General features: G+C 54.5%; 1 protein-coding gene across 4 annotated transcripts in view; it reads left to right on the top strand.

The window, feature by feature from the left end:
• Positions 1 to 20299, top strand: part of NDST1 (N-deacetylase and N-sulfotransferase 1) — a 57644-nt gene extending 37345 nt beyond the window's left edge. For all 4 annotated transcript variants that reach the window (XM_036312423.1, XM_036312421.1, XM_036312422.1 and 1 more), the window contains 12 exons: positions 898 to 985; positions 1484 to 1638; positions 2263 to 2448; positions 3090 to 3218; positions 4264 to 4446; positions 5380 to 5476; positions 7424 to 7547; positions 9649 to 9823; positions 11897 to 12067; positions 12713 to 12822; positions 14658 to 14760; positions 15716 to 20299. In XM_036312423.1, the coding sequence (XP_036168316.1) occupies positions 898 to 985; positions 1484 to 1638; positions 2263 to 2448; positions 3090 to 3218; positions 4264 to 4446; positions 5380 to 5476; positions 7424 to 7547; positions 9649 to 9823; positions 11897 to 12067; positions 12713 to 12822; positions 14658 to 14760; positions 15716 to 15835 (1641 nt within the window). In that variant the 3' untranslated portion in view covers positions 15836 to 20299. The remainder of the gene's footprint in view (positions 1 to 897; positions 986 to 1483; positions 1639 to 2262; positions 2449 to 3089; positions 3219 to 4263; positions 4447 to 5379; positions 5477 to 7423; positions 7548 to 9648; positions 9824 to 11896; positions 12068 to 12712; positions 12823 to 14657; positions 14761 to 15715) is intronic.
• Positions 20300 to 23847: the final 3548 nt, after the last annotated feature.

Below are 23847 nucleotides of genomic sequence, written 5' to 3'. Positions count from 1 at the left end.
TTTACAGAACAGGGCACTGAGGCTCAGAGAAATGAAGTAACTCACCCAAGGCCACCCGGCTGGAGTGTGCGTGTCCACCAGGCAGTGTGTGGCTATGGTAAGATGCCGGTGGCGGCCCAGGGGGCCAGGACACGGAGTCTGCGGTGTTTGGATAGCAGGCTCTTGGATAGCCTTGTGTGTCATGCAAGGATGTTTTTTTCGAGTCCTGATCCCAGAGTACAACTGTAGGTTTGTTTCAGAAGTGTCAACAACCCTTCATTGACTTGCAAAGCACTGGGCGTGCCATGCCTGGGAACATTGCTTTGCTGGGTGCCCAGTACATCGTTGGAAAGGTCATGGTCCTTTGACATTGGCCTTGCATTCCCCTGTGAGGAGAAGTCCTCCACATTTGACATGTGAAGATCTGGGGCTTACAGTGGCAGTGACATAGACAGACATATGACGTCACCATTTACCAAATGTCAGACAGTTCAACATGCAAAATCTTATTTAATTCTCCCAAGAGCCCCATAGGGAGATGCTGTTGCCCCCATTACTCGGAACTGAGGCCGGGAGAAGTTATGAAGCCTTCTCAAGGACACAGCAGAGCCAGCCTAGGGTCTGGGACTCCCGTTGCCAGAAGCCTGGTGTGGTGGCCACTCGGGACTGGCTTCAGGGGCGTGGGGCCCGTGCAGCCACTCAGGGCCCCGTGCTCCGAAGGGCTCGTACAGGTGTAATGCTCTGCTCTGCCTTTCTGTCATTCTTAATTTTGAGTAAGAGTCCCATGCTTTCATTTCCCCCAGGCCCCACGGACGTTTTAGCCGGTCCTGGGACAGCAGGACACTTCCAGGCCTCCGTGGGAGGAATGGGAGCTGCTGGCTCTCCCCTCACCCTTTCTTTCTCCTCTGCTCGTCCCAGGCTCTGTTTGATACACAGAATGAACTGCGCACACACATCCCAAACTTCACCTTCAACCTGGGCTACTCAGGGAAATTCTTCCACACAGGTAAGTGGCCCGGCTGTGCCCGCTAGCAACCTCCACGGGCCGTTACGTCCAGCCCCTCAGAGCACTGTGCCACGGGCAGCATGTGGTCTGATGGGCCATATTAGGGGCACATTTGATCCCTGTACCCCCCCTTCCCACCCCCCAGCCAACAGCTCACAGAACAGTCACAGCCCCAGGCAGAGGCCGTTGGGGACAGCAATAGCATGTCTTGGCTCCCCCTGAGCCTCCCTGGCTGCAGGCTGTGCTGTTCTGGGGAAGTTCTCCCTCTTGTCACCCCCTCTACCCCACCTTTTTAAATGACTACTATTTCTGCTTAAAGAGTCCTTGGATTTTAAGAAATTACAGAAATAGTCAGTGTCTGCTCCTGTGCTGTAGTTCAGGCAACGGTGCCAAGCTCCTGAGGGGCGTGGCATTGCCTCCTCCCAGCCTGTCCACCTGCCCAGGTTGGAGGACCTCAGGGCAGGTGGCTGGGCTGAGCTGCCTGTGCTCGGGCTGCAGGTACCGATGCTGAGGATGCTGGGGACGACCTGCTGCTGTCCTACGTGAAGGAGTTCTGGTGGTTCCCCCACATGTGGAGCCACATGCAGCCCCACCTCTTCCACAACCAGTCTGTGCTGGCTGAGCAGATGGCCCTGAACAAGAAGTTCGCTGTCGTGAGTAAGATTCCCTCCGGGGCAGAGCCGGGTGGGCTAGGGGCTTGGCTGGGGCCCGATGGCGGGCCTCTGGCTGCTTTCACAGTTCGGTCTGACAGCTCCTCATTTAACATCTTTGTAGCCCCTGTCGCATGGATGCCTCACAGAGACCCCAATAGGCGGGTATTGGTAGCCTCCCTGTTAGACAAGAAACTGAAGTGCAGGGCGGCCACACCAGCTAGTGAGACTTCACCCCAGGCCCGTTTGTTTCCGGAGTCCAGGCTCTTCCCTTCAGGCTAGGATGGGGGGCTCCCTCAGCCAGGCGGGTGCTAGCTCTGCCTGGGCCACAGCCAGTTCCAGGCCCAGGTTGGCAGGAAAAGCCCCATTTTGTTCCTCGCTCCTGGGTGCTGGAGGGCACGACACTGGGCCGAGAGTTAGAGTCCCAGCTCAGCGAGTCCCTTGCGTGGAGACTCTGAGCACATCCCCTTCCCTCCTGGGCCTCCCTTTCCCCTTCTGTACCACGAGGGCTTGGGCCCACGGCCCTGCTGCTCTAGCCGCTGATTTCTCTGTCCCATTCTGCAAAGGGAAATGAGGCCCAGAGGGGATGGGGCCCCGCTCACCCTGCCCTGGCCCTCCTCTCCCCAGGAGCACGGCATTCCCACAGACATGGGCTACGCAGTGGCGCCCCACCACTCGGGCGTGTACCCTGTGCACGTGCAGCTGTACGAGGCCTGGAAGCAGGTGTGGAACATCCGAGTGACCAGCACGGAGGAGTACCCCCACCTGAAGCCGGCCCGCTACCGCCGTGGCTTCGTCCACAATGGCATCATGGTGAGTGGGCCCCGCAGCCAGCAGGCGGTGTGCACACACTCCTTCGAAGCACTGCTTTGGTGAGCTGTTAGTATCTGACATATTTTAAAAGGGTTTCCATCATTTTAGCTGCTGTGTGGAGCAGAGACTGTTGGAGACAAAGTGGGAAGCTGTAGATCAGTTAGGTGCAGGCTTCCAGACAAGAGATGGTGGTGGCTTGGACAGGGGGCCATGTTGGGACGGTTCTGGACTTACTTAGGAGTTAGAGCCAGCAGGGTCTGCTGATGAGTTGGATGTCGGGTGTGGGAGAAAGATGAGTCCAGGATGACTCCAGAGTTTTTGGCCTGAACTGCTGAAAGGATGAGTTGTCAGCCCAGATGGGGCAGCTATGGGGAGGCCAGGTTCATCCATCCGTTATCCATCCATCCATCCATCCATCCATCCTTCCACCCTCCATCAACCCACCAACCCCCTCAGTACCAGGCCCTTGAATTAACTGCAGGATGAGGTGGTAACAAGACAGATGAGTTCTCTGCTTTCTTGGAGCCCACAGTTTCATGGGAGGAGACAGATAATAAACACCCTGGCTGCTCTTAGGAGGGGTCCTCCCTCCTCCATCCATGCCTGGAGGTGCCAGAGCTCCTCTCTGTCCCCATCCCCAGGTCCTCCCGCGGCAGACCTGCGGCCTCTTCACACACACCATCTTCTACAGCGAGTACCCTGGTGGCTCCAGCGAGCTAGACAAGATCATCAACGGGGGCGAGCTCTTCCTCACCGTGCTCCTCAATCCCGTGAGTGCTCCTCTGCCTCGGCTGGCGGGGAGGTGGGCTGCAGTGCCTCTCTGCCTGAGGCAGGCCTCCTTGGGCCTGGGAGCAGGGGTAGAGCGGGTGTGAGGACCGGGAATTGGGAAACCCACTCTCCAGCCTCGGCTCTGTCCCTGCTCGCAGCATGGCCTGTGCAGGGAATCCGAGCTTTTTTTCCTTTTATAACCTCGCACTTCAGGAGAGCAGTGTTAGCATTCTAAACCACGTTCTCTCTCCAGTCTTGGTGTGAGTGTGTAAATATATAAGTATATGTTAATGTATACAGTAAACAATATGTAAACTGTGTATAATACATACAGTGTAAACTATTTACCTGGACTTTCTGGGCCTGTCTTTCCTTATCTGTAAAGTGGAAATAATAATTTGTGCTTTAATATAGATATCAAGATGTTAAATAGCCCTAGCCAGTTTGGCTCAGTGGATAAGAGCGTCGGCCTGCGGACTGAAGGGTCCCAGGTTCTATTCCGGCCAAGGGCACATGCCCAGGGTTGCGGGCTTGATTCCCTGTAGGGGGCATGCAGGAGGCAGCCGATCAATGATTCTCTCTCATCATTGATGTTTCTATCTCTCTATCCCTCTCCCTTCCTCTCTAAAGTCAATAATATATATAAATATATAAATATATAAATATATATATATATATATATTTTTTTTTTTTTAATTAAAGGATGTTAAATAGATATCAAGTGGTGGTACTATTTAGCGTTATGGGATACCTAAGTATTACCTTATCTTCCATGTACCACCACCCCGCCAAAAACATGGAACAGAACGCCCAGAAAGGCCAGCTTCCATCTCAGGGCTGCAGTAGTTGGTCAGTCACATCTGCATTCCCCTGGCAGTGCCCAGCCCCAGGTCACACAGCGAGACTGTGGATGGCCCCGATGAACCTTGGGCTGGTCATCGAGTGGCCCTTCAAGCTGAAGCAAGACCCAAAGGTCAGAAGTGGGTGACGGTGGCTCAGAGGCTGACCAGCCCCTGCCTCTCCCCCCGCTCCCCCCTCCTGGAGCAGATTAGCATCTTCATGACGCACCTGTCCAACTACGGGAATGACCGCCTGGGCCTGTACACCTTCAAGCACCTGGTGCGCTTCCTGCACTCTTGGACCAACCTCCGGCTGCAGACGCTGCCCCCTGTGCAGCTGGCCCAGAAGTACTTCCAGATCTTCTCCGAAGAGAAGGACCCGCTCTGGCAGGTGGGTGGGAGGGGGGCGCTTGGAGGCCTTGTCTCAGGGAGGGAATGCCCACTGCTCACAGGCTCAAGCTTCAGATGTGGGCAGGGCTCAACCTCACACCCTCAGACTCTTGAGTGTAAACTCAGGTGCACATTTGCTCTCAGCATGGGCTGACTCACTTGTTCTCATGCACATACGTGTCCACCTCCCACACAGACAGACCTACAGGCATGCACACTCACACACAGCTTCTGAAAAAACAGCAGTACGACCGTAAGTGAGTATGATACAGAGGAAGTATAGAAAGGATCTGCCAGCCCAGCTAGACTCTTAGTCCTCCCTGCCCTCCTCACTGCAGCAGGCCCTGAGCCATGGGAAAGGGGCTGATGGGAGGGTGGAGGGAGACCATTCTCGGGGAAGCCTGCCCCTGGGGACTGTCAAAACTAGAAACAGAAGCTGGACTCGATGACATGCTCACAGTTGGGAGCAGAGGTCCACAGACTTCAGCCCTGGTCTATTTTTATCGTCTTCCTGGGACCCAGCCGCGCCCAGTCCTGTATGTGCTGCCTGCGACTGCTTTCATGCTGCACAGTGGAGCTGACTAGCTGCCACAGAGACGGGGTAGGCTCCGAGCCTAAGATATTTGCTAACGTTTCAGAAGATTTACTAAACTTCATAGTAAAAGTTCTTGACCCCTGGTTCAGACACATCTCAGGCAGCTAAATTCAACAGCCCCTTATGAATTCCCTTTGCATGACAAACACTGGGCTGAGCATTTTGCTAGGACTGATCAGAAATGGCCCCCGCCTGCCAGCTGCCCAGTGTCTCGAGGTGGGGATGTGACAAGGACTCACATAGTAAAGCCCATCAGTGGGGGTGTAAGAGCCACAAATCCACGTGCCCTGGCCCATTCGTTGGGTTCTTGGCCCCCTGACATCTCTTCCCCTGTTTTAGGACCCCTGCGAGGACAAGCGCCACAAAGACATCTGGTCCAAGGAGAAGACATGTGACCGCTTCCCCAAACTCCTCATCATTGGCCCCCAGAAAACAGGCAGGTCTCTTCTCTCTTGACTAGCCTCCCCCATCGCCTACTGTCTCAGCATGGAATCTTGGAGACTACCTTGCCCTGGCCCCATTCCCCCATAACCTGCCCCCTCTTTCCCAGGAAGTAGGAGTGAAGTTGGGGTGAATAGGAATTGCCTGTCAATGTGGCAGTGGGAGCAGGGTGGAGGGTGGGGTGGGCATGGAATTCTTCAATCTGTCCAGAACCCCTGCAGCCTCTGGGAGCTCTCCCTGTGACGTGGAAGTCTCCAGTCTAGGCAGAGAAGCCCAGATCAGCTGCTCAGCAAGTTCGAGCAATGCCAGGCAAAACCGGTTCAGTGCAGAGAGGACTGCGATCAGTTAGTCATGTGATCAGTTGGCCGTGTCTGCCAGAGGTGCAGGAGGAAGTGGTGACACGATGGCTAAGTATCTGCCATCCACACTCTCTAAGACACAAACATGTACCCTCATCTTATAGCAAAAAACTCGGGACTCAGAGAAGTCAAGTGACTTCCTCTAACACAGTCAGCTAGGAAATGGCAGATCTAGGCCTTGAACCCTGGCCTCTGTGACCCTAGAACATACTTTTTGTTTTGTTTTGTTAATCTTCATTGGAGGATATTTTTTTCCATTGATTTTAGAGTAGATGGGAGGAGAAGAGGATGAGAGAGGGGAGAGAGAGAGACAGACAGACAGACAGACACATCAATGTGAAAGAGCCACATCAATTGGTTGCTTCCTGCATGAGCCCCAATCGGGACAGGGAACCTGCATCCCAGGTACGTGCCCTTGACTGGAATTGAACCAGGGACCCTTTGGTTCTCGGGCCAACACTGTAACCACCGAGAAACACTGGCCAGGGCCAGAACATACACTTTTTAAAAAATGTATATTTGATTTTTTACAGAGAGGAAGGGAGAGGGATAGAGAGTTAGAACCGTCGATGAGAGACAAACATCTGCCTCCTGCACACCTCCTACTGGGGATGTGCCCGCAACCAAGATACATGCCGTTGGCGGGAACCGAACCTGGGACCTTTCAGTCCGCAGGCTGACGCTCTATCCACCGAGCCAAACCGGTCAGGGCCAGAACATACACTCTTAATCACCAGAGTCTAAAGCAGCCGTGGGCAAACTACGGCCCGCGGGCCGGATCCGGCCCGTTTGAAATGACTAAAACTATTGAAAAAAAGACCGTACCCTTTTATGTAATGATGTTTACTTTGAATTTATATTAGTTCACACAAACACTCCATCCATGCTTTTGTTCCGGCCCTCCAGTCCAGTTTAAGAACCCATTGTGGCCCTCGAGCCAAAAAGTTTGCCCACCCCTGGAGTCTCCTTCTCTGCTGGGGCCTCTCATTGCAGTGTGTGACCATAGGCTCACACACAAGGAGTGAGCTCTCTGAAGGAGGAGGGCTAGGTCCTGGGTTGTCAAATAGGGGAGGGGCATGAGTGAGGGCACCCAGGAGAAGACGCCTGGAGCCAGATTTCGTAGCCCTTCAAGAATTTCACAGCAACAGCCTGGAGGGCCTGGAGCGCCCTTTTCTCTGAGCTCCTCCCAAGTGCCAGGGAGAACAGAGGCCCAGGGCCCAAAGGGCCCAGCATAATCCTAGACCTAGTTCTGGGATTAGGAGGAGCCTGTCCTGAGTTGGGTGTGGCTGCTGGGGTACGTGGTGAGAAAGATTCTGAGTTCCAGTCCTCGTTTAGGGATGAGAATGCTGTGGCGGGTGTGATGTCTGCAGTGGGTGCAGGGGTTGGGGTGCTCACATGCATGCCATGCATTTGCCATCCCAGGTTTAGTGTGATTCCTTCACTGTATAGATGTGGAGACTAAGCCCCAGAGAAGGGAAAGGACTTCCCCAGGATCTCTCAGTGCCCAGTGGAGAGCTAGAACCAGACCCCAGGATTACAGGCTCCGGGCTGGGCCCTGGTGTCAGCCCCCTTCCGTCCTGCAGGCACCACGGCCCTCTACCTGTTCCTGGGCATGCACCCCGACCTCAGCAGCAACTACCCCAGCTCAGAGACCTTCGAGGAGATCCAGTTTTTTAACGGCCAAAACTATCACAAAGGCATCGACTGGTGAGTGGGCCCTTCTGTCCGCAGAGGGACAGGAAGGCCGCCATAGAGCCTGCCCGGGAGGAGGTCCACGTAGCCACGGCAGGAAGCAGCTGTGCTTGCTCACACGCAGCTAAAGTTCCTGTAAACGGACAGAGTGGGGTGACCCTGGAGCCACGGTGTTGGAACTTGTCACGGACAGGACGCTCGATGACCCTCTGCTTGACTGCTCAGGGTCAGAGTCCAGCCCCGCCCTGGCTCGCACAGAAGCATCCTGAGTCCCAGAGGAGGACAGGGGCTCAGCCAAGGTCCCGAGAGCTGGGGACAGAGCAAGGGGCTAACATCCAATTGTTCTGGCCCGAGAGCTGGCCCGTCCCACTGTGGCTGACCTCGGAACCAAAGTGTCTGTGGGTCCTTCAGAGGCGGCTCGCTAGCCTCCAGGGAGTCGCCTGGGGAGTGGCTGACATCGCAGCTTCCATCAGAAGCCGTCACCCGAGGTTACCATGGTGTAGGCACCGCGCGGGGACGGTGTTACGTTCCTTTTTCAATTTACATCTTTCTCTACTGTTTGTCTTTTCTTACCTTACACATGTGTTACTCTCCTGTACTATTGTTATGTCAGTAGTTTACCTGGGTGGAGAGATTATGGCAATTCTTCTGATTCATTTTCGCTATTTGTCTATGTCTCTTGTTCTCCATCTCTCTATTTACCCACTTACCTACGTGTCTGTCTGTCTATATCTCTAAAATGGCTGCCACTATCTAAAACCTATTGTGGCCCTGGCCGGTGTGGCTCAGTTGATGAAGTGTTGTCCCACCCAGGCACCCAAACATCACTGGTTTGATTCCCGGTCAGGGCACATGCCCCAGGGTGCATGCAGAGACAGCCTATCAGTACTTCTTTCACCCTGTCTGTCTCTCTTCCTCTCCCTTCCTCTCTCTAAAAAAATAAAAAAGTAAAAATCAATACAAACTTATTTTTTTAAAAGTGAAAAAACAAATTGAACCTATTGTGGTGAGATGTATTCTTGGAAGCCAGCGTTTTTCAGATTGCAGGGAGGGCTGTGCCGTGACACCATCTATTTAGCAGCACCGTCAGCAGGGTCTGGGGCAGCACTCCATTAGCAAACACATCAATACGTCCGTGGCAAAGTATGTGAATATTTATACCAAGTAAGATTAATGTCAGCTTTTGCTGCCAAATGGCTTCGCTAAAAACATGGGGAAAAGCTTCTGTTTTCAGAGCTTTCTTGATCTAAGTATTACAATGAATTGTGGACAGAAAGATGCATTTTATGAAGAAAACTCAGGAAGAGAGGAAGGGAGGGAGGGAGGGAGGAGGGAGGGAAGGAGGAGGGAGGGAAGAAGGAAGGAAGGAAGGAAGGAAGGAAGGAAGGAAGGAAGGAAGGAAGGAAGGAAGGAAGGAAGGAAAAGGAAAGAAAGAAAAGAGAGAAGAGCAGTTCCTCAGCCCATGCCCGAGGTTTTGATTTCGTAGATGTGAAGGGTGGGTGCAGGAGCCCACCTGCCTCATGTGGCTCTGATGAGGGACATCCCTGGGACCCCCCTGAGGGCCCCTGTCTCACAGGTTAGGGTAGGGATCCCACACTTTAGGGTGGAACTCGTGCACTTGGGTTCCCACGAACCCCTGAAAATGTCCCTCTGTTTTGCTTGAGTAGGTGCCCCTGGGGGTTCTGGAATGTTCATCCAGTTTTTTAAGGGGCCTTCAATTTAGAGATGGTCTCAAAGGACTAGTGTGGACTTGTCACTCCGGGTGGGATATGGGAGGTTCATCTGGGAAACTGTCAGGCCTCTCAGAGTCCCAGCTCGCCCCCTGGTGGCCGTGGGAGTTAGGGCCCTGTCCGTTTTACTCTGGGAGCATCTGTTTAGGATGGAGACATAACCCATAGTCTTCAGATTGTCCTCGCCCCAAGGATTTCCAGAAAGGGAGACTGCCAAGTGGCATTCCTCTAGCATCCCTGCCAGAAGCAAGTCCTTGCTTGGCTGGGAGCCATGTGTGCTGCTTGCTTTCGGAAGTTCAACCCCCAGTGACCCTCGCCCTCTGTGCTGTGTCCCTCAACCCCTTCCTCAGGAGTTTTGACTGTGAGCCCCCCTTTGGGTCCTGCAGGTACATGGAGTTCTTCCCCATCCCCTCCAACACCACCTCCGACTTCTACTTTGAGAAAAGCGCCAACTACTTTGATTCGGAAGTGGCTCCCCGGCGGGCAGCGGCCCTGTTGCCCAAAGCCAAGGTCCTGACCATCCTCATCAACCCAGCGGACCGGGCCTATTCCTGGTACCAGGTGAGCTGGGCCAGAGCAGGGCCCTGGTTGGGGGCGTGGGGCTCTCTGCTACTCATTCGTTCAACAAATACTAGCCCAGCTGGTGTGGCTCAGTGGTTGAGCATTGAGCCATAAACCAGGAAGTCGAGGTTCAATTCCCAGTCAGGGCACATGCCCAGGTTGTGGGCTTGATCCCCAGAAGGGGGTGTGCAGGAGGCAGCCAATCAATGATTCTCTCTCATCATTGATGTTTCTGTCTCTCCCTCTTCGTTTCTCTGAAATCAGTAAAACAACAAGAACAGCAAAAACCAAATATTTACTAGTCACAGCCTAGCTCGGCTCCTGGGCTGTGGTGGTGGGTAAGAATGGAATCCCACCTCCATGGTGCTTCTAGCCTGGTGGAGGAAGCCGGCAGAAATCCTTGGTGAATCCCAGCCAACAGTTATCTGCCCACCCTCCTAGTTTTTTCTGGGGTCCTGCCTCTCATTCTGATGCCAAAAAGAGGTGGAGCTGGGTCTACTTTGATTTGGTGAATAGTGATCTGGGCTGATACTACCTGTGGCCCCTCACTGGATACTGGGAGGGGCAGGGGCAGGAATTCAGAGGAGGACAAGATAATAGGATCTGCCATTCTCAGTGGAGGATGCAACGCCTGATCAGGTTGGGAAGTCACCTGAACTATATCCATGTCAGAGTATGACTCCTAGTCTGTCCTGGAGAACTATGACTTTGTTTGATTTCGACAACGTGACTTAACGGGCCCTTTTGGTGGTGTCCTTCCCTGCCAGCCATGTGATGTGCTGGGGTCTTGAGGATACCTGGTCTACCAGCCAATCCAGAAAGGCCTCTTCAGGCCACTGTAGGCAGCTCCCTGTCCCCTCTGAGCCTGTGCACCTGGGTGCTGGTGGCTGTCTCCTCACTGGGGCCTCACTGTGCCCACAGCACTGGCAGGGGGCTGGCTACAGACCCCTTTTGCTCTCTGTCCCACAGACCTCCCCCTTTCCTCTGAGCCGGGTGCAACCCTCAGTGGGAGTATGGGGACAGGTGAGGGTCCCCCTGGCCGGCAGGTCCCTGATCTCTGGACCATGGGAATTCTGTGGATGCTGAGGACTCCTGGCATTATTTCAGGTGGTTGAAACCTGGCATTTCCCCCTGTCCAGTTTTTCCAGTCCCTCTGTCCTAGTCTCCTCAGGCAGTCATAATGAGATATTCTAGACTGGGTGGCCTAAAAAACAGGAATTTATTTCTCATAGTTTTGGAGGCTAGAAATGCAAGATCAAGGTGGCACTAGTGCAGCCCCTGATGAGGGTGCTCTTCCTTGCTGTTAACGACTGCCTGCTCACTGTGTCCTCACGTGGCCAAGAGAGCGGCGTGCGCGCTGGCGCTTCTTCTTACAGGGACGCTAATCCCATCACCAGGGCCCCACCCGTGTGACCTCATCTCGGCCTCATTACGGCCCCAAGGCCCCACCTTCAATGTTATTACATCGGGGTCAGGGCTTCCACATATGGGGAGGGGACAGACATTCAGTCTGTAACACCTTCTGATTTATATAAAGGAGGAATTTTTAATTTGGCACAAGTGGCACAGAAGTCCTTTCTGACACTGCTAGGCTGTGTCTTCAACAAAGAGCGCGAGCTTTGGGGTCCGGGCCTGTAGCAGATGTTTGTGTCTGACTGTGCATTATTTTTATTGTATTTATGAACTTCCCATGTGCAACAACTGTTCTAGTTTTCCATTTATGGAGGGGAGAGTGGGTTTTCTTTAGAAATTACTGTGAGTGAATAAGAAAGATGAGTCAATGTAAAGAAGAGTATGTTGACGTTGGCACGTGCAGGTGGTTTGTGGATATTGCAGAAATTACAGAGATGGCATGGAAATTACCAGTGTTTGGAAACTGAGCTCCTCCAACTCGTGTCTTGCAAAGATGAGGAAACTAGGGCTCGGAGGGGCCAGTGACTTCCCTGAGGTCAGATGTGAAACAGACGGTAGACTTGAACCCAGGGCTCTGGCGGCCTCATGGCTGCTCGCCCACTCAAGCTTCTTCCTGCTTGCCCTCCAAGTGACCTGCCGACCCTCTCCCCTTGCCCGCAGCACCAGCGAGCCCACGATGACCCCGTGGCCCTGAAGTACACCTTCCACGAGGTGATCACGGCCGGGCCCGACGCGTCCTTGAAGTTGCGTGCCCTGCAGAACCGCTGCCTGGTCCCCGGCTGGTACGCCACCCACATTGAGCGCTGGCTCAGCGCCTTTCACGCCAACCAGGTAGCCGCCTATCCCTCCCCCCGGGAGGGCCAGCACAGTATGGGCGTGCTGTGGTTGGCAAAGAGCCTCTAAACCTCTCCCACCAGTCACGGGGCCAGAAATGCCATCCCTGTCAGGTTAAACCTCTGGGGTCCTCTAAGGTTTCAGTCTTGTTTATCCCAAGGTCGATGTGTGAGAATCCCCAAGTCCTTGTTCCATCACAACAGAGGCTGTATTCTTAAGGGGACCCAGAAAGCCCTGGAGTAGGTCCCTGGGAGGGGGTTTGGGGGTGTGGTGATGGAGGGAGAACCTAGTTGGAGGGGTAGGCAGGGCCAGATCACGAGACATGTTTAGAAAAACTTGGAGGACTCAGGCAGGAGAGCAACATGTGGGCCAAGAAGCCTGAGGAGAGGCCAGCGAGGGCAGTTGTGGGGATGGGAGGACGGGATGACCTCGGTCGGGGAGGCGGGCAGAGACCAGGGAGCTAGGCTTGGAGGGCAGAGGGTCAGGGACACCTGCCATTCAGAGGCAGGGGAGGCAACAGACTCTCCAGAGTGCGGGAACCCCAGTTTGTAACCATGGCTACTGACCCAGAAAACTGGGGACCCTTTGCCACGGGAGTGAAAGCAGGTTCAATGGATGCCTTTATCTTTTCTTTTTTTACAGATTCTGGTCTTGGATGGCAAACTGCTGAGAACAGAACCTGCCAAAGTGATGGACACAGTGCAGAAGTTCCTCGGGGTGGCCAACACCATCGACTACCACAAAGCCTTGGCGTGAGTGGGGCCTTCGAACGGGATTTCCTGAGCAGGCAGCTGGGCCAGACACCGGGAGAGACACAGATCAATTAGCAGCAACCGGTGCGAGGACGGATGCATGTCCTTGACGGCAATTTAGCAGAAAAGCTACGAATAACATGACTTCAGTCATATCTACAAATCTGTTCTCTGTCGGCCCCACTCCTTGGGTGTTCTGTTCAGTCGGGCGGGACATTTTCAGATGTTCCATCCAGTGAGTTAGACCCACAGTGAGCAGCCCCAGTTCTCACAAGGTTTCTTAGCCTTAGATTATGACTTAATATAATTTTAGGAAAGCAAACTACAGATGTTGTTGAGGGCTAATAATCCCAGTCCTTCAGAGCCCAGTGCAGATGTGCGGAGAGCGCCCTCCCCAGCGCGTGCTGCCGGGGCTCAGGGCTGGCACAGGCCGCCTCCCGTGCTGGGTACAGACAGCACCCTCAGCTGGCCCAGGGGCGTCTTGAGAAGGAAGAATGAAGCACCTCCCGGCTGCCTTCTTAGAAAAGTCTCGCAGCAGGAATGTGCCCGCCTCACTATCTTGGAAGTTGAAGGTGGGGAAGGGCAGTCAGTCTTTCACTGTGAGGCAGAAGCAGCTGAGGGTGTGAGCTGTGAGGTCAGAGACGCCTGTGTTAGGACCCAGGTCCATGACTTCCTTAGCTGTGCGACCTTGAGAAATGTGTTCGCTCCTCAGGCCGCACTTCCTCACCTGTGTGTTGGGGCCATAGGTAATGATCCCTCCCTCCGAGGGGCGCTGTGCTGAATGAAAGCATTCACCTGGAGCTCCTAGCTCAGTGCCTGGCATGTCATGCTGAAGAAGTGCAGCTGCTGTCATCGCCATCACCATTGTCTCTGCCCACCCCGTGCCCATTCAGAAACCCCTGCTTCCTTCACCTGCCAAAGGTGAACTCTGTGTTCCTGCTGTCCTCGTGCCCACGGTCTCCTCACGGTTCCTGGCTTGGGGCTGAATTCTGATGCCAGGATGCCTCCCCTCCCAGCTTCAGATCTCATCTCCCCAAAATGCCTTAGGACAGCGGTTCTCAACCTGTGGGTCACGACCCCTTTCACTGGGGTCGCCTAAATACATCCTGCATATCAGATATTTACATTACGATTCATAACAGTAGCAAAATTACAGTTACGAAGTAGCAACGAAAATAACTTTATGGTTGGGGGTCACCACAACATGAGGAACTGGATTAAAGGGTTGTGGCATTAGGAAGGTTGAGAACCACTGCCTTAGAAGGTCCAGCATCACTTCAAATCCCAAAGGCAGCCTTGTGCTGTCATTTCTGAAATTCACTCCAAAACACGAAACTTCCCAATGATGGGCATGCTTAAATACATCTGCAGGTATTGTAATTCTTCATAAAAAATACAGTTTATTAAAAAAACACACACACACAAGAACCTCACTAAACTGCCCCCCTCTGTTGGATTCATGGATAAAAGAGTGCTGCTCACCCCATGGGCTGGGGAATGCTTAGGAGAGGTTTCCGGGCTATGAGGTGGGGGTGCCCAGGTTATGGATTCATGTAGGATCTGGGGCTGCCAGCCCAGAGACGGGAGGCTCAGGCCACGTGAGCTGCTGCCAGCTGGAAGAGGGGCAGGTGGGCTTAATGGCGTCCAGGACAAAATGTGGGCCAGCAGATGCCAGTGTCAGCCCCAGGCAATCGGTGGGCTCCAGAGAGGGCACGGTGGGGGGCAGGATTCTGTAGTCTCCTAGGCTCTGCCCTTCCTGGGGTCGAGGACATTGCCTCAGTGGGAAGGAGGGGGGCTGGGCCAGCTCCCATCCCTGACTTTCCCCACCTCCACAGGTTTGATCCAAAGAAAGGATTTTGGTGCCAGCTGCTTGAAGGAGGAAAAACCAAGTGTCTGGGCAAAAGCAAGGGCCGGAAATACCCAGAGATGGACTTGGATGTAAGTGGTGGACACACTGCCCACAGCAGCTGGAAAATGGATGGGGCCCCTGTCCTGGAGGGAGCCTTCTTTCCCCTTTACCTGAGCCCAGCACGTCAAGGGCCTTGGCACTTCCTGGATCGTGTTCTTAAAGATGAGGAAATGTGGGTGGGGTTGTGGATCAGAAATGATTTAGCCAAATGAGTATTAATTACCTTCTACCAAGGGCTGAATGCCACGGGCTCCGAGGATGAATCAGGCATGTTCTTTGCCTTCAAGGAGCTCCTATTCTAGGAAGGAAGTGAGTCACATCCACCAGTAAGTAGAATACAAGGCAGGACGTGCTCCGTGCTGTAGGAGAGGTCCCGGAAGTGCTATGGGAATTAGGGTCAGGGTCAGGGTTAGAGGGGTCTCTGGAGTTGGGCCTGAAAGGGTGGGGCCCATTTGGACCTGTGGCAGGGAAGGGTGAGGCATTCCTGTAGGAGAGAAGGCAGGTACAAAGGATGTCGGGGAAAGGTGACATGCTGTGACTCCTTGTGTTTACCCCTGGTTTTTAAATATTTTTAAAATTGATTTCAACGAGGAAGGGTGATGAAGAGAGAAATAGAAACATCAGTGATGAGAGAGAATCGATTGGCTGTCTCCTGCACACCCCACACTGGGGACCAAGCCTGCAACCCGGGAATCAAACCGTGACCTCCTGGTTCATACGTTGACACTCAATCACTTGAGTCACACTGGTTGGGCTCGCCCTGGTATTAACTCATTCCCTCTCCTCTCTGTAACAAGTGTTTGTGTTTATGTGCTATGTTTGGTACTCGTGCTATGTAGGAGTTTTCTTTTGGAGGCAACCATTTTGAAGAAGACTGTGGACAAATAATGGGCATATGGGCAGGTGCCAACAGATGGTGGTTTTAAAGAGGGGTCCCTCTGAGTCCGCACATCACCACGACCTGAGCTCTCCTTCCTGTTACAGTCCCGCGCCTTCCTGAAGGACTATTACCGGGACCACAACATCGAGCTTTCCAAGCTGCTGTACAAGATGGGCCAGACGCTGCCCACCTGGCTGCGGGAGGACCTCCAGAACACCAGGTAGCCATGGCCACCACAGCCAGACTGACGTTTGTGACGGCAGGGACGTCCCGCGGCACGCTGAGCCAGACCGACCTGCAGAACGGAGCTGGGCCTGGGCTGGCCAAGCACGTCTGAGCAATACTCGGCCGAGGCCCAGGCAGGGCCGGGAGAAGCCGGCAGGCCCACGCGCCTCCAAGCATCCCCCCTGCGCCGGGGCTGTGGCCGCCAGGACCGCCTTCGCCACCAGAGGTCCATCTCGCTCACAGCCCCCACGGGGAGGCCACTCCTGGTAGGAAGGGTCCGTGAGGCTCTGTTCTGCCCCTCACTGTGTCCTGCCAACCATGCCCTCTCCTCCGTCCTGCCATTCCCTGCCCAGCAGGGTGTCCCTCCGTGTCAGCTGCCACATGTCCTGTCCTCTGGACAGTAAGGGAGAAGAGCCCAGCTGGGCCTTTTGCCAAACCAGGGAGTGGGACTGGACGCGTCCCTGCCTGTTTCGAGCCAGGCCCTCCCGAGGGGCCAGCTGGGGACCAGAGCCGGGCCCCGGGCTGGATGTGAGGGTGGAACCGCGAGAGAACTCCCGACTCCCACATCCACTCTGGGTCAGACCTTCACGTCTCACCCGCCCTTTTTGGGGAAAGAACCGCTGACTCCTACAGTACCCACCCAGTCCTCAAGGCCTCCTCCAGGACCCTGGGCACTGCCATGCCATTCGGCCAGAGACCCAGGCCTCAGTCCCACCCCTTTTCCACCCTGGGGTGTGACACGCGTGGTGTTTCCTGTGGTAAAAGACTGGGCGGTTCAGGAGTCTGCAGTATACGTGTTCCAATGTACATAGTTGTCCCCACGCCCGCCAGCCTCGGCCCTGGCCCACCCAGGGAGCTGGGGACACTGCCACCCACAGCCTTGCCCGGCGACCTGTGGCTGAGGGTTCCGAGAGGCCCCTTAACCTCCCCAATACTAAGAAGCTAAAGTATTTTAATATTTTGTTTTTCTTCTTGGTGCCAGAGTTTATACTTTGGGTGCTGGGGTCGCACTGTGTTATACATATACATATATATATATATATAATTTGTATATATATATTATATTTTTTTTGGTTGGGTTTGTTTTTAATTCAGTCATACAAAATGGTGGCAAGCCTCAGGCCCAGAGGGTGTCTTTCTCCGTGAGGGGAGGGAGGGCGGGCGTGTCTTCACGGTCCGGGCCGGGCGACTGTGCAGGTGCCCGGGAGGGCTCTCTGGGCTGCCCGGGTGTACGGAGGTGGCAGGGTCCATGGAGAAGACCCACTCTCCCCAGGGAGCCTGGGGAATTTTGGCCAAAGGAGACAGCGGGCTGGGTGGCGTCCTGGGCGGAGGCCGCTGTGCCCTCACACGGTGCTAGGTGGGGAGCTGCCCTGGGCGCTGGAGCCGCGGGGCCTGCAGACCGTGGGGCTCTGGGCTGTTCGCTGGTTGGGGTCTGCTCCTACCCTCCTCTTAACAATGTGAAGGGACTAAACTGGGTGCTCTCCCAGCCCCTCCCACTGCCAGTTCAGCTTCGGACTGACCCCCAGGAAGGCCTTTCCGAGAGCCTGGCCCCTTGAGGCTGGAAGGCCTCCGGGTGTGCAGACACGTCACAGCTGCTGGGAGCAGGGGCTGAGGACGACGTGCAGCTCCTGCCACAGTCAGTGCCCTACCTGCCACGCCACTGCCTCTGAGCCCTCCTCCCCCGCCCCTGCCAGGTCCTGCCCTCCCTCTCGCCCTCGGTCACTCCAGGACCCGGGACAAACCACTTCTTCCCAGCCAGGGTGCCTTTGAGCTTCTCAGGCCTCCATTTGCATCCCTGTCGTACTCTCCTCACCTCCAAAGGCCCTTCCCAGACTGCGAACCAGTTCCCTCCCCAATTCTCCACTGGGATGGAGAGGGTTGGACCCTCGGGACCACTGCGTGTGGTTTCCCGGTCTACCCAGAAGCGTTCCCACTGTGTTTCTCGTCGGGCCTCTGGGCCTGGGAGCCCTGAGCACGGTCAATCCCGCAAGAGGCGGGCAGAGTGTCTGGGCAGGGCAGGCGGCCTGCCCGCTTGTGGAACCAGACTCCCAGAGTGCAGGGACTTCCCTGGGGCAAGTCCCAGGCCTCACTTCCCATCTGTCAGCGAGGGTGAGGGCTCCGTGACCTTGGCAACCTCACAGCAGTCTGCCCTCTGGGCCTGGACATCTGCCTCCTCCCCCCCCCCCCCCCCAGCTCTGAACGGGGCCTGAGGGGCCAGCAGCTCCCCTTCTCCGAGCCCCAGGCCCAAGGAAGGTCACGCAGGGGTGAGACCTGTGGGAGCAGAGGAGACACTGGGGCTGTTGTCCAGGCCCTCTGGGAGGCTGGGCATGTGCCCTGCCACATACAAATCTGGTCCCTGCTGTCACTTCCTTTCCCACTGATGAGTCTCTCCAGGACCCACTGCAGGGGTTACAGAGGAGAGAAGTGTCCGGGGCACTCAGCCACTGAGCACAGGCCCCGTCGGGAGGAGAACCAGAGGTCAGTGGGCACAGCAGCATCAGCTTAGTGCTCACTGATTCACTGTAAGGGTTTGGCCAGAGAGAGGGGGCGGGGGGAGCTTCAACCGTGTGGATGACTTCACCATCCCTTCTGCTGACCCCACCACGAGCCCTTGCCCCACAAGGTGGGAGCCGGCGGAGGCCAGCTAACGCCTCAGCCACTCGCAGCTCTAGAGCCACCGGCAGGGCAGGCATCTTGTGATGGTGGACGAGTCTGAACTTTAACGATGGCCCTTTCCAAACCCCTAAGCAGGAGCAGCCAGTGTCGGGGCCCAGGTGGGGGCAGAGGTCTGTCCGCAGCAGCAGAACACTGTGGGCGGGCGGTCCATGGATTTCACCCGCCGTCTAGATTTAAAATGAACATTGTGGTTCTCTCTCTACATTTCTGGATCAGCTTAAAAGTAAAAATCACGAGACTTCACCCCAAAATGCTGCAGGCTGCATCTGCTAAGACTGAGGACGTTCTTCTCTGTAGTGGCCCAATATCTCCCCTGAAATGATAATTCCTCACATCTGCTCTCCAACCCCCATTCTCCTTTCCCCCAAATAACTTACACCTGGTTTGGAATTTGCATCCAGTCAAGGGGCACACACTGCGTTTGTACCTGTGAGTTTAAGGCTCGTTGAATGTGGAAAAGTCCTTCAGCTCACTCTGAGTTTTAAATGCCGTTGCTTCCGAGGCCAGCAGTCCTGCTGCGCAGACAGGCCGCGTTCTGCAGTTTCCTCCTGGCGTCAGGCGAAGCCCCCAGCCCCTGTACTGTCACGAACACCTGAGGTGTGAGGAGGTTTGCCTTTGTGCTGACTTGACAACTTCCCTCCACCCTAAGGTGCCCCTCTGCTGCCACCTGTACCAAGTGCCAAACCAGCAGAGGGGCCGGCTGGAGCTCCAGGAGCTCAGGGGAGCGCAGGAGGCAGCCCTGCAGCCAGGCCTGGGGTGCAGGGGGGCAGAGGCTTGGGGGCCCTCTAGGAGGAGGAAGCTGCGTGCATGGAGGCCAGACCAAGTCGTGTTGGGCCTCTTGGGAATGAGATGTCCCCGCTTTGATCCTGGTGATGGAACACAGGGCACCAAACTGCATGTCTGTCTTTTTCTGTCTGTCTCTCTCTCTTGTGGTTCTGGGTCTCCGGTTCTTGGAGGCCCGTGGTCAGTGTGCACTGGAGCAGAGCCAGGCCCCTGGGATGTGACGGGGAAAGGTCTAGCTGGGGAACCGTCCCCCACCCCTCATCGTGGTGTAAGGAGAAGAGAGAGCCCTGGGCTGGAGGCAGGAGGTGGGCAATTTCGTCCCAACTGGTACCTTAGCTGCTTGACAGCTTTCCTCCCAGGGCCTCAGCCCCCCCATTTATACACCGAGCAGGTGGAGCTACAGCCGGGTTTTCAGATGTCAGGGAAGAAGGGGTCTGCCCTAGTTGAAGAGTGGATGGAGGGCCCAGGCAGCCCCATCCCCGCCCCACTCCCTGCAGGCGATGCTGGGTTCTGGGTTTGCCATCCCTGGGTTGGCTGCCCCCGGGCAAGCACCAGCCTAGACTGGAGATATTTTCAGCTTCCTGGAGGGATGGGCATGGGTCAACGTCAAGGGCTTGGGGAGACTCTGGCTGTGTTTTATCCTAAGTTTCTCCTTCCCTCCCTCTCTGTGGCCCTTGAGGAGAATGAGGGAGGAGAGGGTTTTTTAAGACTATGCTAGCGTTTATTATCAGCAAGAGGGCTCCTTTTGTAATTTGTGCATGAAATTCATGTCATTTCCTGGGGAGAGGAGAGGGCTGACTTGGAGAGGGTGGGGGGGCACGCTGGGGGAGCAGGCCCAGGTTTCCTTCCCTTGGGGTGGGGAGAGGTGTGGAGAGGGGGCGCTACCCAGCTCACCTGATCAGGGCTCTCAAACCAGCCGTTTTGGGTTGTGTTAACAGTGGGAACCTTCCTCCATTAATGTACAATATCGAACTAACTGCTAATAAAATGGGGTTCCGTTTGTACCCATTGGTCATGTCTGTCTGTCCGACCTTGAGCAAGACCTTGCAGAGGAGGGTGGAGACACAGATGTTTGCATGCACAGCCACTCTGCCCCCCTTTGCTATCCCCCCCCCCCCCCACACACACACGGTGACTCAGTCAAATCAGAGGTCAGAGGTCATGTCCATGGGGTTGTAGATAGTTTCCCCAGATAGCAGAGGCCTGTCGTGGGACAGCCAGCAGGTGGGGTGTCTCAGGGGGCAAAGTGCCTTCAGACCTGCCAGATGGTGACAAGTGCCTCGCCCTGGTGTAGAGGCTCAGAGCCTAGAACCAGTTCTGCCACTAATGTGACTTGTGATTGGGGACAGGTCACTTTTACCTCTTGATCCTCAGTTTCCTCATCTTTTAGGGGTTTGGAGGGAATTGGACTTCATGGCTGTCCCTGGAGAATTTGCTTAAAATACGAGATTCCAAGGCCACACTCTCAGAGTTTTCTGACAGATGAGCGGGGGGCAAACCTGCATTTTAACAACCTCTCCAGCAGCAGAGGCACCCCACTTTGGGAAGCCCTGGCTCAGATGAATTCAGAGTCCCTCTGTCCAAGGAGCAAAAACTTTGAATAAAATAAACGACTTTCTAGCCCTCCCAGCATGGTTGCGATTTGCGGGAGGGGCCCTGGCCAGCTGTCTGCAATGCCAGTGTCGGGACCTGTTCCTCAGAACCTCCTGCAAGGCTTTAAAATGCACATTCCCCGGCTCCCCCAAAGCACTCAATCAGAACCCAGCCATGTGCACTTTAACACAGCCCGCCCCCGTGTGAGCCTGAGAAGGTTACAGAAATGTGGGTGCTGTGAGGGGCCTGCTGGGACCCCACTGGGAACACCCTAAAATGCCAACCCAGCGGCACAAGAGCCACACTTGCAGAGGCCAACTTGGGGGTTGTCGTCTGGGAGCTCAGTGCGGCCACCTGGCATCACCAGCAAGAAGCTGCTCTACTGGGAACAGATCCAGAAGGTGTGACACCGAAGGGAAGCCTGTGCCAGGCCAGGGATTGGGCCACATCAGAAACCCGTGACTTTTACAACAGCGTGATTCTCCTTACAGGGAAACTTCATTGGAAACCAGGTAAAGGCAGGTGCTCTGGCTGGAGTGGGGGTGAGGGTCTGGACCCTCCCTCCTCCCTGTCCCCCATCCTGTCTGGAACCCCAAGATTCCTTGAAGCGCATTGTGAAAAGCCAGCCTGGCTGCTCTCAGAGGTCCCAAGAGTCCTGCAAGTCTAACAGGCTGAGTGAACAAAACACATTAGAGCCCCGCACCCCCCACAGAGGGGAGTTCCCTGCGGGAACCCCGCGCCCTCGGGCAGTCCAGGCTCCGCAGGTGGGCATTTCCCTCGGAGAAGCCCTGGCTGCTGTGCACAGGGCAGTGTGTTTGATGATAGCAGAGAAGGGAAACCACCTGCCCATCCCTGGGGGGCAGCCACGTGCTGACAATGCAGCTGAAGACAGTCCTGCCAGGGTCCTTTACAAGACTGACCTCTACAGTGTTACCATGTGGGAAGAGAATACTATAGCATGTATGTGTTCTGGGAGTATCTATCATAATAAAAGGATAACATGCTAATTAGACCGGATGTCATTCCGGACAAAGCTGGGTTGGAGGGAAGCCCTCCCAGGTGCCAGTCGGAAGCTGGTGCCGGCAGCCGGGGGGAAGGAAGGCCTACTCTTGTACGAATTTGTGCATCAGGCCTCTAGTAGATATATATTTCTCACACCAAACTGGTAACAGGAGGGGGAGGGGACAGGGAAGAGGGGTTTTCCTAGGGGACTTTAACTTTGGCTGAAACATTTTTTTAAAAGGAAGATAATGTATTCATCGGTAGAATGAAAATGTTCTAATAAAAATAACTGGGAATGTGAGATATGCCACAAAGGGGGTGTGACACTGCTGTCCTTCACCAGCCCGCAGGCTCCCAGCAGAGCCAGGGCCCAAGGAGGCCCAAGGCAGTGGGGGAAGGTCTCACGTTGCTGAAGTTTTCCTGAGCACTTGTCAAGACCCTGAGCTGAGGAGCCGGACTTGCTGTGTGACTTGGGGCAAGTCTCCGCGCCTCTCTGGTCTTCAGAGCTCAGCTCCCACAGGCCCACAGATGGGGCCTTCGAGTTAGCGTCATCAGTCTTGGGGCAAACCAACGTCGTAGGACAGTGATGGCGAAACTATGACACGCGTGTCAGAGGTGACACGCAAACTCAGTTTTTTGGTTGATTTTTTTTGTTAAATGGCATTTAAATATATAAAATAAATATCAAAAATATGTCTTTGTTTTTACTATGGTTGCAAAGATCAAAAAATTTCTATATGTGACACGGCACCAGAGTTAAGTTAGGGTTTTTCAAAATGCTGACACGCCGAGCTCAAAAGGTCCACCATAACTGTCATGGGAGAAGGACACAGCCTGTGCCGTTCCTGACAAAACCTGGTAACGTGAATCTAGCCAGGAGGAAACGGCAGACACGTCCATGGTGAGGGACAGTTAGCAAAATAACTGGTGCCGGGGTCCAACCCCAGCAGGTCCAGGGGTCCCCAAAGGTGTGGATGGAGTCGGCGAAGAAGGAAGGACACGGAGACAGTGTTCAGTTGATCAGCAGCCTAGCCAGGATCTCTAGCCAGGATCTCCAGCCAAGTTCTGGTCTGGATCTCCAGCGAAGTTCTGCTGTTTATTGTCTTGTTACATCCGTATTTATACCAGTTGATTTTAATCCTGTCAATTTCTATTACAAAGGTTAGGGCGTTTCTTATCTCCATTCCAGGGAGTAAAGATTATGTAGCTTAAGCATGATTGTTTGTAGTTAAAGTGATTAACTACCCGCCTGGCACTTAGTTAAGGAGTTTCATCCCCTCCCTGACTTCAGGGAAAAATTCCTACCTGGGGAAACAACCTTTCTAGGAGAGGCATCCCCTCCCTGACTTCAGGGAAAAATTCCTACCTGGGGAAACAACCTTTCTCGGAGAGGTGACCTTGGTTAAAACACACAGCGCTAAGGGGAGCAAACATATTAAGAACAGTATGCTATATACGCCAGGTCCCTTGAAACATATGCTGTGCAGATGTTTCTTTCCTGCAGCGACTGTGTCAAGCAGCAAGGATGGACCGGCTTCCGACAAACTGGCCCGACCTCCAAAGATGTCAAAGTCATGAAAGTAAAGGAAAGCTGAGAAATGTCTACTAAAGGGACCGGGCAGTCAAACGTCACAGGTGACCCTTAAGTGGTCCTGGACTAGGAAACGAGCTATAAAGCATACCACAGGGCCAACTGGCAAAACGTGAATGCAGACTGTGTGGGTTGGAGAATAGTATTGTATCAACGTTAAACTTCATGATTTTGATTATCGTACTGCAATGTATGAGTATGTCACTGTTCTTACAGAGGACACGCTGAAATAGTTACAGGTAAGAAGAAAGAAAGGGAGCTGAATTTTGACTCTTACTCTAGCGTGTCAGACTTAATCTGGTGCAGTTCAGAATATGTCCACCAGGAGGAGATATCACACTATCAACTCAAGGCTAGGTCAGGGTG

This window comes from Myotis myotis, unplaced genomic scaffold, assembly GCF_014108235.1.
Source record: "Myotis myotis isolate mMyoMyo1 unplaced genomic scaffold, mMyoMyo1.p scaffold_m19_p_6, whole genome shotgun sequence".
NCBI classification, from domain to species: Eukaryota; Metazoa; Chordata; class Mammalia; order Chiroptera; family Vespertilionidae; genus Myotis; species Myotis myotis.
The sequence above is the reverse complement of the archived record's forward strand: the minus strand, read 5'-3'. Positions and strand labels throughout refer to the sequence as shown.